We start from the raw sequence: 16767 nt of genomic DNA, 5'->3' as shown, positions 1-16767 counted from the left end.
ATCACTGATTTTATAACACAATAATCACGTTAACAGGTTTAATGTGTACACTTTTGGCTACATTTGAAACTGTGTATGTTTATTTGTGTGAACTGGCCTCATTCACTTCCTTTGTAAGTACCTTACTGTAACTGCGTGGTTTTTCTTGTTTTTAAATGAAAGACAAGAAAAAATGTTTTGTGGTAAGCAACATTATGCCAACAAAAATGCTGTCAATTGATTTAAACTTGCATTGAAGCCAAAATATACCTTCAAATATGGTGCTACACAGACTAAGGTTTAGGTTTTGCTGTGTTTGGCTGGTCGAGACAGAGTAATGTTTTGATAGCGCCACAGTGTTTTGGCTAAATCAACCTAAAATTACTTATAGGCTAGTTGTCTTTGCGCATTAAGCAGGGATTGGAGAAAGTATTTTAACGATAAATGATTAAATCAGAAAGCACAACATAAACACAATTAGCCTATGATTCATGCTATTATACAAAAAAGAAGGAAAATGCAAGAAGGAACCTAAATGCAAATATCGCTGCAAGCAGCGATACCGGGGTCAAACCAATAATTGGCACCATGAGCAGCAAAAGAATCATTGTGACATGTTTTCGGTTAGAGTCCTATGAAGAGTGTATCAGGAGTCAGAAAAAGCTAACTTTCAATCATAAAAACCCCCATTGATTTAAAAAATAACTAAACATTGCTATTTCACTTTTTTCCAGTATGTGGCACTGTTCTGAAACTGCTGAGGTACTATCTGGGCATAATGGTTATCATGCAAGAAAGAGTTGAAGAGTTATATCTCCTTACCAGTGGGGGACAGTGTGCCAAAACGCTGCAGGTAACCTTGGGACTTAATGTTGATAACACATACAAAGTTTCATCCCAATCCCTCAAAGTGATGCAGAGATACAGCCTCAAGATTAATTTAGCGCATTCTTCTTAGAATTCATTGAAGCATCAATCGAAAACGGTATCATTTATCAAAATTCTGTGAATAATTCTTTGTCGTGAGTGAAAAAGTAGGTTTTTCATAAAATTCAAAATGGCGAAAAACATTTCATGACGGAAATGGCGTTTGAATTCGTCTTGAGCCATGGAATCAGAGGAAAGGGGAATTTTGTTTCTAGGACTCATGGTTCAAAAGTTATTTACATAAACGTGAGTACGAGTTTGGGCAATTGGTGGTACTAGAGGGTTTGAGGTAGAGACGCCAAATTTGCTGTGGTGACACATGAGACTGTCCTCTATCTGTGTGCCCAATTTCATAACTTTTCCCCAAGCGGTTCTATGGGCTGCCATAGACTCAATAGCGGAAGAAGCATAATAATAATAATAATAATAATAATAATAATAATAATAATACAAAAACTAACAGAAACAATAGGGGTCTTTCGCCCCTTCGGGGCTTGACCCCTAATGAAGGTAAATGATGCCGCACAACCTTTCAAATTCTTAGAAGACAAGGATTAGCTTTCAATTAAGAGTAATTATATCCAGTGTGAGCTGTCAATTCATTCATTCTCAGTATTTTCTCTCAATATCTCTCACGCACATCATGCCTGTTATACCTGAGAGTTTTGGAGTGTCGCTGGACGCTCTCCAGCCGCTGGATTCTGGCACTGAGTCTGCGGATCTCCGTTTCAAGCTCCATCTCACTCTTGTCAACCTGTTGGCACATGCGGGCGAAGACGGCCACCATCTCCCTGCAAGAATGCCATTGGAGAGAATCACCCTCATGCTACGGATCATTCAAGCTAATGCTGAAAATTTTTATTTTTAGTTAATTCAAGTGTACCCCAGTCTTTTCTCTTTAGTTTCCATAAGCTCGTAGATAAGATTCGGAATTATAACTACCATGATTATGAAGTGCTGGGAAAGGCAGGTGATATATCACATGAACTAGCTTTTATTTAGTGCATGGTGCATCTTCAGTTGGCCAATATCCAATATGATTTGTGTCTGACTCTGTCAAGCAGATCTGAATTTAAAGAGTTGTCGAACAACAGATCTGGCTCACTATTTAAAGCTAAAGATGGTTTTGTTGTTTTGTTTTGTGGTTGTGGATAACTTTTTATTCAATTGGGAATTCAAAATGGACAGATATGGACAGAATGGACAAAAGTCTTTCTTTAATCTTTGTAAAGAGGGTCTAACAATAATCAATTGTGTATACAGTATTCAATTTGAGCATTGAAAGAGCACAGAAACATCTTCAAATGTTATGAAATTCTTTAGTTCAGTCTGACACTCACTGTTGAACCTGCTGTCCACAGTTGCTGCTGATGATATGGGTGATAGCTTGCAGTCTATGAGTAGTGTAGTCCACAAACTGATGCTTGAGGGCTCTCTCTTTAGAGCCGTTGGTCCAGGTGAGTCTTTCATACAGGTAGAGCAAACTGTACAGACTCACAGAGAGAACGATGACTCTCCATCCCACAGAACGCCACACCTGTCCAAACACGGCGCCACAAAAATCTGTTTAAATCTCTTAAATGTATAAACAATATAAATTGAATGTTTTTAGAACTCAAAGATGTTGTCATAGGGCAAGTAATTGCTCCTGGTATAAACAGATTTTTAATCAGGTATTTCTTACCACCCCAGCGATGACCAACATTCCCACAGATGCTCTGGAAGTGAGAGAGACCAGCCCTGTTGCCATAGAGATGGCCAAATCCTGCTGGGCCTGGGTTCTCATGGGAGTAGAGGATGAGGTGGCCTGTGCACATGTACAAATCCTTTGTATTACTGGGGGTTCATCATTCAGAAATGAAATACAAATTCTCATGTTTACTTCTACAGCTTCTTACTTCACCTGTTTAAATTCTTTTATATTTGGTCATCCCATTGGAGCAATTAAAGTTAATTAAGGAAAAAAAAGAATAGCAAGTTACATTTAAATTCTGGTCCAATAGGCTCAAAGCTTGTCTTGCTTTAGCAGGCCCCAGGAAACGATTCACCAAGGATGTAAGACCCAATGAGAACTGAAACTTAATGTCCTCCTCGAAATCTGCGCAGAGGCTGGCGCAATTCAGGTCATAGGTCATGTTGAAGTTCCTGTTTGGGAGGTGGAGTTGACCTCGGGCAGCAGGGGGCAGCAGAGGTCGTATGGTGTCTAGACATGAGAATGAAACGACACAATCCATGCTGAAAGCTGTTTAGTGTACAATGTCTTACACACTGGGGACCTTCTTGAAGTGTTGCAGTGGATAAAGCTTTGTATGTGATGTATGATTTTGTTAGTATGAGTCAGTAGTGTTTGTGTACCCATGATGTCTCTCTGAGATGACAACACACAGCCGTTTATACTGCTGGAGCAGCGGAGGTCCAAATTCCTCACCATTCGCTCTTCAACATAGACCATGAGTTTCTACAAAATGCACAAGAACGATTATAGCATATTTGCCCAAATTTGTCATTAATACAGTGCTCATTTTGACTGTTTTCCAGTACAAATATCTTATAAAAACATGCTTAAAATAAGACAAATTTGACAGATTGCAGAAGATATCAAAACTACTTTCCAGAAAATGTGTCTTAAATGAGTGTATTTTGTCTAGTTCCACCAGCTTTTTTTTCACTTTTATCTAAATGTAGGTTTACAGCAGTGGTTCTCTGTGATTTTTTTTTTGGTCACGCCCCTTTAAAACTAGAAAAACTTTTGATCAAATCTAGACAGGACCCAATTCCAGCAGCCATCACTCCAACAACTTATCCTTGAGTAATCATGCTAAATTGCTAATTTGGTACTAGAAAATCACTTGCCATTTTATCAAACACTACAGAAACCTATTTGGTTTGTTAAATGAAGCTTAACATTGTCTTTGTGTTTGTTTTTGAGTTGCCACCGTATGCAATAGACTGACTGACTGTCTTAAGGTCAATTTTGGACAAAAATGGCAAAAAGAAACGGCTTTCTATAGAAACTTGTCAGTCAATCATTGTTTTGAGGAATGAAGGCTAAACAATGCTTGAAATTGCCAAAAACTGAAGATTTCATACAAAGGTGTACACTACAGTCTTCAAAGACAAAGGACAACTGGCTGTAACAAGGACAGAAAGAGATGTGGAATCCCAGATGTACAATTAAACAAGAGGATAAGTGCATCAGAGTCTCTAGTTTGAGAAATAGACACCTCACATGTCCTCAGCTGACAGCTTCATTGAATTCTACCTGCTCAACACCAGTTTCATCTACAACAGTAAAGAGAAGACTCAGGGGTGCAGCCTTATGGGAAGAATTGCAAAGAAAATGCCACTTTTGAAACAGAAAAACAAAAAGAAAAGGTTCGAGTGAGCAAAGAAACACAGAAATTGGACAACAGATAATTGGAAAAGAGGGTTATGGATCTTAAACCCATTGAGATTTTGTGGGATCAGATAGACTGTAAGGTGCGTGAGAAGTGCCCGACAAGACAGTCACATCTATAGTAAGTGCTACAGGAAGTGTGGGGTGAAATGTCACCCGAGTATCTGGACAAACTGACAGCTAGAATGCCAAGGATCTGCCAAACTGTCATTGCTGCACATGGAGGATATTATGATGAGAACACTTCGAAGTATTTTAAGAAGTTCTGACATATTTTTTTTTCAAATCGTAATAGTAATTTTTCACGTTATTATTGTCCTGACTATACATTGTGATCAGTTAAATGCCACTTTGGCAAATAAAAGTACCAATTTCTTTCCATAAGAGCAAAATCTGAACATTATTCCAAACTTTTGGCTGCCAGTGTATGTTTAGAGTTTTTATATACTGTATAATAAAAAAAGATTTTAAAAGATTAACATTTTCTTTCAACTTGATGTCACAACAAAAGATTTCTAAAACAAAATGCAATGAAAATCGAATGCGTTCTTTCAGTTTTCACTGTTCTGCTGAATAACAAAAAGTTAAATGTCAAAATGAATAGCTCACCCAAAATTAATTTATTCACCTCTGAGTTGTTCAAAACCAGCATGACTTTTTTTTTAATCTGTGAAACACAAGATTGAGGGATAAGAGGATTGTGATTGTTCCAGAAGCACATAAAAGCACCATGAAAGTCATCCATATCACTCGTGTGCTATATTTCAATTCTCTTGATGCCATACTTGTTTCTTTCTTGTTCCCAATAAGTCAGGCATGCACGTGTGAAAAACGTCTTTGTTTACATATGTGCAGTGCAGTGAGAGCACCTGATGGCACATAAACGTTGTGGGCTGTCAAGAACTGCACAGCATGCACATGATGCGCTGTGGTGCTAAAAGAAAGTATGAACAAGTCTTAAGGAGAAAGGAAATGAAACTTTGCACAATGTTTCATTTGAATGCATGATTTGAGACCACACTTTGAGAACCACTGGTTTAAAGTATGCTTAAAACAGAAGACACAAAGCTGTCAGTAGAGGAAGACAAAATACACTTCTATCTGGAATACATTCTCTGAAAACAAGTTTTTCAATATTACTTGTCACAATGTTATCACAATATTATCACAAGAATTTATATGGTTTTAAGGGCATTGCGATATTTTAACTGGAAAACAAGACAAAGATAATGAATAAGAAGACAGTGTGTGCAGAGTGTGTCGCTCAGAATATTATGCTCACTGTTATTCTGAAAGGAAGTTTCCAAATTCATTCCATCTGAATTCACTAAAGTATTCATTAGCTGAATAAATTAATGCAAAGTAGTGTTAGATTTTGTCACATTAAAACGTTTTAATTGTTGAAAATTTTCTCTGAATCTAAAGTAATATTTCTTTGTGCATAATGACAGCAGGACATTAAGAGTCCAGCTTCTCAATCCAGCTACACTGATTACACAGACAACTGTGTTTCCACAGGTATCTCTCCTGAAATCAGTCAGTGAACAGTTGAAATAATGCACTCATAAATAAAGCTCATGTCTTTAGGTTTCTTTGGTATATGTTAGAGACTGTACTAGATAATTCTACAGCAATCTTTCTAATCTGTTGATTAAAAGAATATAAGAACTGGGATGTCATTTATTGTTATTTCACAGGGTACATTATCAAAACGTACAGTTTTGTACAGGGCTAAGGCGTCCGTGACAGGGCTAAAATCAGCGCAGAATTCATCCACAACAACAGACAGGCCACGAATCTCTTCTGCCAGGGCATTGGACACCTAGAAGAGCAGCGTAATAATGTCAATTTATTAAGCCTTTTCAACACAGTATAGAAAATATAAGGTTAAAATATAAGCAGAGATTGTCTGTGCTGTGTACAGTACATAGACCTTCATGTAGTCCTTAACAAAAACTTCCAAAAACAATGTAAGCATAGTTATTACAGTTGTTACTACAATACACATGTGTTAACTGGGTATTAACCACTGCTCTAATCACATTGTTAGGAGATCTCATAATGTATTTTAATTTTACAGTACTAACATTAATTATGTATTTTGTATGTATGCATTTGTATTTTATCTATTTTAGGTTAATTGTACTAGTAGCACATGTTTGTATGCAAATGTACAGGAAGCACTTCTTTAGCAGATAGAACTTCAAAGCAACATAATCACATGGGAAATCAACATGTTTCTTCTGAAAGTAAAAGTACCCTGAAATCGATCCCATTCTGCTGAATTACTGACAAGCAGCATCCCACATCAGGCATGTTTACATCAATTCTGTTTGCATGAAAAACCTCAAGAAACATGGGTTCTGGTCCTGTGGGACCAATGAGAACAATATGGACATTGAGTTTTCGCTTTAAATTAAATGTTTTACTCCACTGACGTTAGATTTAGCATTGGGGCTTCAGTGAAGGGTTAGTAAAATATGCATTCCTGTTGACTGTATTACATAATTTACAACTAAAAATACAACTAACTTTTGGCCACACTCTGTGGCCATTTCACCTGGGAATTTGTCAACAATATTTCCTGCTTTGGCCACTGGGGGGGCAGTGATTCAAATATCAGTAAGCATAGACCGATTTCTGAAGCAGAACTTTGACCATCTGTTGTCGAATTCATAGTGATGCTTGCCATTTGTTGATTAAAATGGTCATCAAATCTCATTTCAGATGCTAAAGCATTGTTGCAATTTGCTCTGGATCTGGAACATCTGCTAAATGCTTTTTCTGTAAATAGACTTTGGTGGAAATTATGGTTCCCCTTTTGTCACTCACTCGACGTTGTGTCAATGAAGTGACACTAGGGGTCGATCTTGAGAGCCCGAAACACCTTCAGATCTTTGAGAAAAGGCTAATGAGAATTGGCGAGTTGAATTTGCATGCCACTCCCCCCGACATACGGGTATAAAAGGGAGGCCAGCAGGCAAGTTCATTCAGATTTCTTCTTCGGAGCTGAGCGGTCGCACTACAGCAAGCTGAAGTCAACTGCTCACTCGTTCACCTTCCTTCTCAGAGCGTTGCTGTTGATCTACGACACTTTCCAGCGGCCTATCCCACAGCGTGTTCGCTGGCCTCCATCCATCTCTGGGAGGAGACAGGCAGCTCACCTTAGTGCCAGCCTAATGTCTCTTCTGGAGCATGAGACCCAGATGAGATGTCGATCAAACTCGTACTCACGTTTATGTAAATAACTTTTGAACCATGAGTCCTAGAAACAAAATTCCCCTTTCCTCTGATTCCATGGCTCAAGACGATTTGATTCCTAGTGGTGTCGGATGCTGAAGACTCGAACGGACTGCCGTCTTCGGGTGTGGCAGCCTGATCTGAGGCGGATGCTGAACTCACTGCCATGCTTTCCAGGGCCGCCGCGAGTGTCGGACTTGAGTGGAACCCTCCGCCTGCCCCTGATTACTCACGGCTGGATGACTGGTATCTTGGGTCACCCTCCCCTCCCTTAGTTCCAGTCTTCCCAGAGGTGCATGCATGCTGAGCGCTGCCAATCAGCCAGCACTCCCTTTCCGGGCCTGTAGGACAACGTCGTCTCTGGCGTCGAAAGCCTACAGTGCTGCCAGTCAGGCTGCCTCCGCCTTGCATGCCATGGCACTTCTACAAGTCCATCAGGCCAGGGCACTAAGACATCTGCATGACGGTAGTTCTGATCCCTATGTGCTGCAAGAACTGCGCTCGGCGACCGATTTCAGCTCGAGCCATCGGGCAGACTATGTCCACACTCGTGGTCCAGGAGAGCCACCTGTGGCTGAACCTGGCTGAGATGAGGGAGGCAGACAAGGCACACTTCCTTAATGCCCCCATCTCCCAGGCCGGCCTCTTCGGCGACACCATCGAGGACTTTGCCCAGCAGTGAAGCAATAGATGGAGGACTTTGCAGTACATCTTGCCCCGACTCGGCTACGTGCCCAAGGTTTCTACGACCCCTTTTAGGGATCAAGTGGTGAGCATACAAGCGTTGCCCCTAGAGGAGGCTGACCCAACCTTGTCGTTGCTGTGTACGGTCCGCACTGGGGTTGAGCCAGTCTCGTCTCGTGTACTTTCAGGTGCAAACAGGTAAGTACGTTTCGTTACAAAGACAGCTGGCCAGGTGTACCGCTTGTGCATAACACCTTTCCCCTCCAAGAAGGTGAAGCCGTGCGCTCTTCTCTACCATGCGTGTTCACCACTGGTGAACCTTGGATGCTGTTCCTCCTAGCCCTCTGACTAACAAATCCTGTGGAGGAATTTGTGGTCAGACCCAGTACTTGTGCTACATGCCCTGTACCGGGGTAAGTTCTCCACAGGTTTTTGGTTTCCTTGATAACCTCCTGTGATGTATCTTCCACGGCATGGTCTCTCGCTCCCTTGACAGAGCCCTCTCTGCACCAGTCGCTGTGTTATAGAATTTCCTCTCCTACAAAGGGCAAGACTTACCACCACGCCTCTCCCATGTCTGGCCATTGGGCCCGAATGGTGTATTTGTCACTCTTTACTCTCCCCTCCTCTTCAGGGCAGGGTGTGGCCTCCGCAGGGTCTTTTCCCCCTGAAAGAATAGGAACGGAAAAGAACGCCTTCCCTGGAGCGTTTTATGAGCATTTTTCATTAGGCCCCAGCTGAATCTATTTTTCTACTGAGAGAAACTTAGAGAGAAAAGACTGCATGCTCGCTTAATTGCTATGTCTCCTTATCCCTCCTCAGTGTTATGGGGAAGCACACAACGCCTTGGGGCATCTGAGGAGGCTTTGTGCAGCCTGAGTGCATCTGTTCCTACGCTCATAGTAGCTTACCTACACCTGCTTCGGCAGTTCACGTGACCAGTTCAGTCATTTTGGCATTTCATATATGGGACCCCTATTGTCACTTCATCGACATAACGTCGAGTGAGTGACAGAAGGGGAACATTTCAGTTACTGTCGTAACCTCCATTCCATGATGGAGGGAACGAGACGTTGTGTCCCTCTTGCCACAGACAGAATTTTACCGCTGTAATGGCCAGGACCTTGTCTTGGCTCAGTGCAAAACCTGAATGAGCTTGCCTGCTGGCCTCCCTTTTATACCCGTATGTCGGGGGGAGTGGCATGTAAATTCAACTTGGCCTTTTCTCAAAGATCTGAAGGTGTTTCGGGCTCTCAAGATCGATCCCTAGTGCCACTTCATCGACACAAATTCTTGTTCCCTCCATCAGGGAACGGAGGCTACGAAAGTAACTGAGATGTTACTCTGGTAAATTTTTGTAAGGAGTGATGATGTAGGTTACCTTGGCAGCCACATTGTCTGTGATGGCCTTTATTTTGTCTTTGATGTCCTCTGTCAGGAAGTTGAGCTGATTTTGCACAAATTCTAACCGGTCCATGAGAGCTTCTCGCTCCTCTATTGAGAACACTCTATGGATTTACAGATACAAACAGCAGAGAAGCCTCAGTTTTTGACTACAAAAAACTTTACTGGTTTCATGTAGAATACCTTTTTTAAAGAAATAGTTATAAGAGGCTGTCATTCTGTTTAACATCTCCTTTTGTGTTCCACAAACATAAAGGTTTGAAACAACATGAGTCTCAGGCCTTGATTCAATAGTGTCACCAATACTGTGTTTGAGAGCTTGGACAGAAACCCTCCATTATAAAGCGGAGAATGTTCTGGAACTCACTTCTTTTCTGCTGAAGAAATATTGATGGCATCCATGATAGCCTTGACCGACTCAGTGATCTGCCAGGCTCTAATTGTGTGCTGCTCAAATTTGGTCTTCACGGCAGACTGTGAGATAAATTCCTGTGGAATCCATGAAGCAAGTTCTTGAGCCAGCATTGTGACACAATTATCAGAGATCACATTAAGATTAAAACATCTAATAAAAACAAGATTCCAACAGTAAGATAGTATCTACAACCCATCAACAAGGGTGACATGTTTTGCTGCTTTCCACTCTCACATTGGTTATTCATTGTGTGTTGCCAGGCTGAATCACAACAGACTCATCTGTTATTACCATCGTAGATTACTGTGAATTTTCATCCCAGGATCCAAAAAATGTGAGAGGACATAGTGATAGAGTGAGGTACGCTCACCTACTCAAATCCTTGAACTTGGCTCAGGGATGTGGCACTATGGGAAAGGCATCCTGGAATCTATGAGGAAGGCCAAGTATCTCACACATCTAGAAGCCAGCAGCAGATGCAACACAGTTTGCTTGAGGGGATCATAATCACGTCACACAATTTAGCCCTCATAAATTCTCTTCTAGTCTAAACATCATGCAGACAAAACGAAGACTCATTTTCCAGTGTGCTACTTTTCTGAGCTCCCCTTAATCTTCATTGATTTCTAGCCTCATTGTCAGACAATGATTATTCTGGAGCTGGTGACCACAGTTTGAGTGCATTCTCACCTCGAATGTTCTCTCGAAACTCTGGAACTCCCTTAGTCGCTCCTGGAATCCTTCAGCCAAAGTGCCGCCTGAAAATATAAAGCATATGCCCCATTTCGTCCTCATAATACCAGCCAATACAACATGAAATAAGAAATGAATCATGTGCAGTTAAGCATCATTTTTGTGCATTTTTCAACACTTTATGGCAACACCTTAAGCATCATTCTCAAAGTCATTGTATCCACTCAATAGGCCACTCCAAGATATATTAGCAGACGGTTTTATGGTTGTTTTACCCTCATTTTTTACTTGGCTAGGCCTAGTTTTTCCTGGTCTCCCTCCAGGACAGTGTCAAAAACAAACCAAAGCAGTGGAGCCTACCAGTCTCTGGCATTCCCTGGGTGTGCTGGATCCTGGCACTCAGCACCTCTTTGGCAGAGACAAAGAATATGCGGTCAGGTGCTTTGTTAAGGTCCACTACCTTCAGTTCTTCAACTAAGAAACTGATGCAGCGATCCATGTGCTGCTTTCGCACCTGAAAGAAAATAAAGGAGAAACAAACAAACACCTTTATTTTTATTTATTTTATAGAATTTTAGTAAACATAATAAGTAACAGTTCAGAATAACTTTCTTTACTATTACTATACAATATTATTACATTATACAATGCTTAAAAGATTGTTAATGTACATTTGTCTTCATTATATTTCTTAGTTATTAATTTGTCCTAAAAATCCGAATTTAAAATAACATTTCAGATTCGTAGTTTAGAAAAAAATAATTGTACGTTCAGTTATGAAACTAAATGGTGCCTTCTGAAAGGTCCTTTGAGCATGCAATCAGTTTGACAATTTGCTTGCATACTGTGTGGTTAGGCTGATAGGCCTTTTGACAAGTAATCTTTTAGCCAATAAGCTTGGGCACTCTCACTTTGTCTAACATTTAAATTGCCTCAGTGGTTTGCAGAAAAAGCTGGTTTCAACGAAGTGATGTGAGTTTTCTTTCTTAAATCCTCCTCCTTCCCAGCACCACTTGTCTAGCTCTGCTTCAAGGGGATTGTATGTAGGTCTAATTGTGCAACAGCAGCATGTTATATGTGCTTTATGCAGCAAGTCTATGTTCTTGCAGTTGCAGGTCTTCGTACTTGCCACACAAAATGGTAAAAGTTATAGCTTGAATGTACTAAATCGCTTTGGATAAAGCATCTGCCAAATACATTTATGTAATTTAAATACTGAAAAAGCTTGTAAGATAAGCATTATATAAAGTTTGTTAATTACCTATTAGTGAAAATTATTGTAAAGTGTTAGCAAATAATCTCATGTCATCTCATAATCTATGAATCTGAAATGTATGTTATTGACAAAGAAATATGCAATAAATAAACTCTCAATTGTAGGAGTGATTTTTAAATGGTGAATCACTAGTTATACGTTGTGAATCATTTGATATAAAACTTACATCTTGCAGATACTCAGGCTCTAAAACAGATGCATCCCAGCGATTATTTAAGATGAAAATGTTGGGCTTTGATATGCGCTCATTTACTTCGTGGAAGAAGTGTTTCTCCTTTCAAAGCAGAGTAAAACATAATTTAAACCAAGCAACAACATTAAGGAAAAAGATGACAATGAGAAACTATAGGAAAAAAGGAAAATAATACAGGTTTATGAGTTTTGTCTACTGAGTAAATACATGTAAATCTGTGTTGTTTTGATATATAGTACATACTGTGATTCATTTCTTATCTTAACATTGCATGATTTGATTTGTCTACTTACAGTGTTCATAATGGTAGACTCAGAGTTGGCCACAAGTACAAAGACATCAGCATCTAAACAGAACTTGTCAATCCAACTGTCCAGTTCTGATGTGACATCAGTGCCCGGGCTGAGAAGTGAAGAAGGAATAGGTCAGAACTATTTCACTGAAATACAGACCACATTTTGTTCATAATCTCTGATCTGAGAACAGGTGACCTTAATAATAATAAATTGAATTTGTATAGCGCTTTTCTCAAACTCAAAGTCGCTTTACAGAGCAAGTGAAAAAAAAAAAAAAGAGATTATTCAGGAACATATAGAGTTGGGAGGGGCGGGGGGCTATGGATAGGCAGAGGTGAATAGATGGGTCTTGAGGCGGGACTGGAAGATGGTTAGAGACTCAGAGGTGCGGATCTCATGGGGAAGAGAGTTCCATAGCTTGGGAGCTGCCCTGGAAAAGGCTCTTTCCCCAAAACTGTGGAGCTTGGACTTGTGAATGCAGAGGAGACCGGCTGAGGTGGACCTGAGGGACCGTGAGGGTTGGTAGGGGGAGAGGAGGTCAGTATGAGGGGGCCAGGTGATGGATGGCTTTGTAGGTAAGTACCAGGATTTTGTATGTGATCCGGTGGGAAATGGGAAGCCAGTGTAATTGTTTTAGGACTGGAGTGATGTGGTGCCAGGATTTGGAGCGGATGATGAGTTGGGCAGCTGCGTTCTGGACCAGTTGGAGTCTTTTTATGTAGTTTGAGCTGATACCAAAGAGTAGTGAGTTGCAGTAGTCCAGTCGTGAGGAGATGAAGGCGTGAATGAGTCTTTCAGCAGCAAAGGGTGTGAGTAAGGGTCTGATTTTGGCGACGTTACGGAGGTGAAAGAAAGAGGTTTTAATGACATGACGGATGTGAGGCTCCAGGGAGAGGGTTGAATCAAAAATCACGCCGAGGTTGCGGGCCTGGGGAGATGGGGAGACAATGGTGTCGTCAATGGTGATAGTAGTGTTATTGGTTTTACTGAGAGTGGATTTGGAGCCTATGAGGAGGAATTCTGTCTTATTGCTGTTGAGTTTGAGGAAGTTGTGTTTCATCCAAGTTTTAATAGCAGACAGACAGGAGTTGATGTGGGAGAGGGGAGGATTCTGAGGGGATTTGGTGCTGACCTTGTATACATTTGAACAGAAATCAGTAATTATATATGTGTTTTAGCAACAGAAGGTGTAGAGGTAGTCATGTGAATACACCAAACAGGCTGCCACTGTAAATGGTGCTGCTTGACTCGCTCTGAGCGGGATTCGAACCGGCGTCAGCCGGCATGTGAGTCAGGCGTGCTAACGAGGAGGCTAAATGCTACAGCCTCTAGCGTCAGTCGAGAGTCCAGGAGAGTGAAGTTTACATGCACTGCACAGCTATCACGTACCAGCTGGCTCCCATTATGCTAGCCTACCACCCAGGATACATCTAGGGCAGCATTGCCAAAATCCATTAGTGCATTCGCTTGCTCCCCCCTTCAAAACACAACAAACCTTGTAAAGTTCCTTGTAGAAGTCCATTCATCTGCCAAGGATGCAAAGAGTATGCCAGTGATTGTCCTTTAAGCCAGGTCTGTTGTTTGTGTGCCAAAACCTCCCCTACTGAACCTTAATCCAGCTCTTACAACCCTAGCCCAGAGTGGAGTGGTCCATACCTGTCCATCAAGACAAGATCATCTCTCAGCAGGGCACACTTAGTTTTGGGCCAAAATACTCGGACTAGACAGCCAGAATCTAGATTCCAGTCCATGTGCAGAGCGTGAGCCAACTGATTGACTGTCTGTAGAGTGAAAAGATAAAACATGCAGAGCTTCAACAAAATAGAGGATGACACAAAGTACTCAAATCATGCCACAATATTGGAAAACCTTTTCACACAGATGCTATATATCTTAAAATATTTCCTGTGGAGCTTGCTGAAACTTTGTTTTATGTGCTAAAAACAGAATTGTTTTTATGATCTCAGCTCTGTAGGTCCATACAATGCAGGTAAATGGTGGCCAAAACTTTGAAGCTCCAACAAGCACACAGAGGCAGAATATAAGTAATACATATGTAAAAAACAGGAAATTCTCTACAAGCAATATTAACCACAAATCTTATTTTATTTATGAAATGAAAACTGCTATTTTAAAAATACTATCGAAAATATTGAGGGAACCAATTGTCAATTCACCTTCTGAGGAGTCTGAACTGCTCTATAATGCTAGATATTATAAAGCATATAGTAATTATCTGAAATGAACACAAGTATATTTGCCTCATACTTCTATACTTTTCCTCTCTTCTGAGTCATCAGTGGTAAGGTAGGCATGCTCCCCGTCTGTGCCCTCCACACTCAGGAAGCAGTTGGTGGTGTGGCCAATTCCACTAGGCAGAACCCGCTCCCTTAGCATAGCATTAATTACTGTACTCTTTCCATTACTGGTCCTGAGAAACAACATTTAGCACCCAGAGACAGTCTATTTATCTTCATTTATTTAATTAATAGTTCACCCAAAAATGAAAATTCATTTTGTCAAAGATTTTTATGATCTCAGCTCTGTAGGTCCATACAATGCAGGTGAATGGTGGCCAAAACTTTGAAGCTCCAACAAGCACACAGAGGCAGAATATAAGTAATCGATATGACTCCAGTGGTTTAATCTCTTTAATGTCTTCTGAAGCGATCCAATCGGTGTTGGGTGAGGACAGACCAAACTGTCACTCCCTTTTTCATTATAAATCTTGACATAAGCAGTCTTCTTGGCGATCATGATTTCAAGCTCGATAACACTTCCTAGTGCATATGCAGAGCGCTAGATGGCACTAGGAAGTGTAATCAAGTTTGAATCATGATCAAAAAGAGGACTGTTGATGTCAAAATTTAAAAAAAATTAGTCATATTTTGGTCTGTTGTCAACCAGAATGATGCTTCAGAAGACATGGATTAAACCACTGGAGTAATTTGGATTCCTTTTTTGTTGCCTTGTGTGCTTTTTGGAGCCTCAAGGACTTGGTCACCATTCACTGGAATTGTATGGACCGAAATATTCTATGATGAGAAAGTTCTACATAAGAAAGAAAGTCTTACACAATTGGGATGGCGTGAGGTTGAGTAAATAAGGAGATCATTTTTAATTTTGGGGGAATTATTAATTTAGCAGTATCTCAAACACTGACTCAAAACATGCTCAGTGACAAAATGGCTGCAAAAAGATGCTTAAAAAAAGCCCCCCTCAGAGTACTGTTCAGATTTGGCTGCCTAATTTATGGCAATTATATGGTAATATAATATTGTACATATTATATCTGCTTACAAATCAAAAAATGCTATACATATTGACTGAACACCTCAATAATTGGAGCAAAAACATTAACACTTCGTCTCATTCTACTGGCCTGTTTTCACCATTTGGTTTACATACCAGTACACTTAGATCAGTCATTGCTGTGGGTTTACCTGCCAAAGAAGGCCACCTTCATATGTCTGCGGGCTAACACATCTTTTATGACGGTGAGTTTCCTGGAGCAGGCGTGGATCTGCAGACATTGGTGCTCCCCCGCTACATGCTCTAGATCCTCACTCTTCCATGTTTCTGGGTAACACACACACACACATATACACAGCTTACATCAAATACCACCTCAGAGTAAAGAACACGACCAGAAGTTCTTCTCCAAAGACTTGATTTAGGTGAGAGAAACAGTCTTTAAGGAAATAATTACAGCCATTTCAAAGAAGTACATTTACAGTACCGTGGTACAGTAATGGTATCAGATGGAATTACTCTGGTAATAAATGATAAAACAACATTCATTTACCATACTGTATATATATATATATATATATATATATATATATATATATATATATATAGCACCTTTCACACATGCATTCTTTTCCAATAATTTACAGGTTAGAGGTCTTGTGTGAACATGACCTTTTTGAAAATACTCGTACATTTTGCTCTGGCAAATTCCCTTAGTGAGAAGTTGTAACATTACCTAAAAATGTCTCTTTACATTTACCAGTAAAGACAACCCAAAGGTTATAGCCATTGTATATGTCCAAATAACAAAACCATGATACGTTTTTGTAAGTAAAATAAACCCAAAAAATAGATAGATTAGAAAAGGGATAATTGTGTTCATCGATCCAACTCACCCTCTACAAAATCTGATCCCTCTCGAACAAACTCCAGCAGCTGATCAAAGACAGCACTGATTGTCCTCTTTGCCACCACAAAGTGCTGCAGTGGTGAAATATCATCATGCTCCAT

The 16767-nt window shown here is 40.4% G+C and overlaps 1 protein-coding gene across 1 annotated transcript in view; it reads right to left on the bottom strand.

Annotated features, from left to right (window-relative positions):
- Positions 1–16767, bottom strand: part of LOC127645028 (mitofusin-1-like) — a 20577-nt gene extending 3810 nt beyond the window's left edge. Inside the window, exons 1-16 of the mRNA XM_052128521.1 lie at positions 16653–16767; positions 15948–16083; positions 14773–14935; positions 14161–14285; positions 12502–12610; positions 12182–12289; positions 11100–11253; positions 10737–10804; positions 9999–10120; positions 9609–9735; positions 6021–6125; positions 3262–3364; positions 2898–3109; positions 2591–2746; positions 2247–2443; positions 1563–1697 (exon numbers count right to left, since the gene is read on the bottom strand). Coding sequence (XP_051984481.1) covers positions 1563–1697; positions 2247–2443; positions 2591–2746; positions 2898–3109; positions 3262–3364; positions 6021–6125; positions 9609–9735; positions 9999–10120; positions 10737–10804; positions 11100–11253; positions 12182–12289; positions 12502–12610; positions 14161–14285; positions 14773–14935; positions 15948–16083; positions 16653–16767 — 2135 coding nt within the window. The remainder of the gene's footprint in view (positions 1–1562; positions 1698–2246; positions 2444–2590; positions 2747–2897; positions 3110–3261; positions 3365–6020; positions 6126–9608; positions 9736–9998; positions 10121–10736; positions 10805–11099; positions 11254–12181; positions 12290–12501; positions 12611–14160; positions 14286–14772; positions 14936–15947; positions 16084–16652) is intronic.

This window comes from Xyrauchen texanus, chromosome 6 (assembly GCF_025860055.1).
Source record: "Xyrauchen texanus isolate HMW12.3.18 chromosome 6, RBS_HiC_50CHRs, whole genome shotgun sequence".
NCBI lineage: Eukaryota > Metazoa > Chordata > Actinopteri > Cypriniformes > Catostomidae > Xyrauchen > Xyrauchen texanus.
Note: the sequence above shows the minus strand (reverse complement) of the source record. Positions and strands in the feature narration are given on the sequence as shown.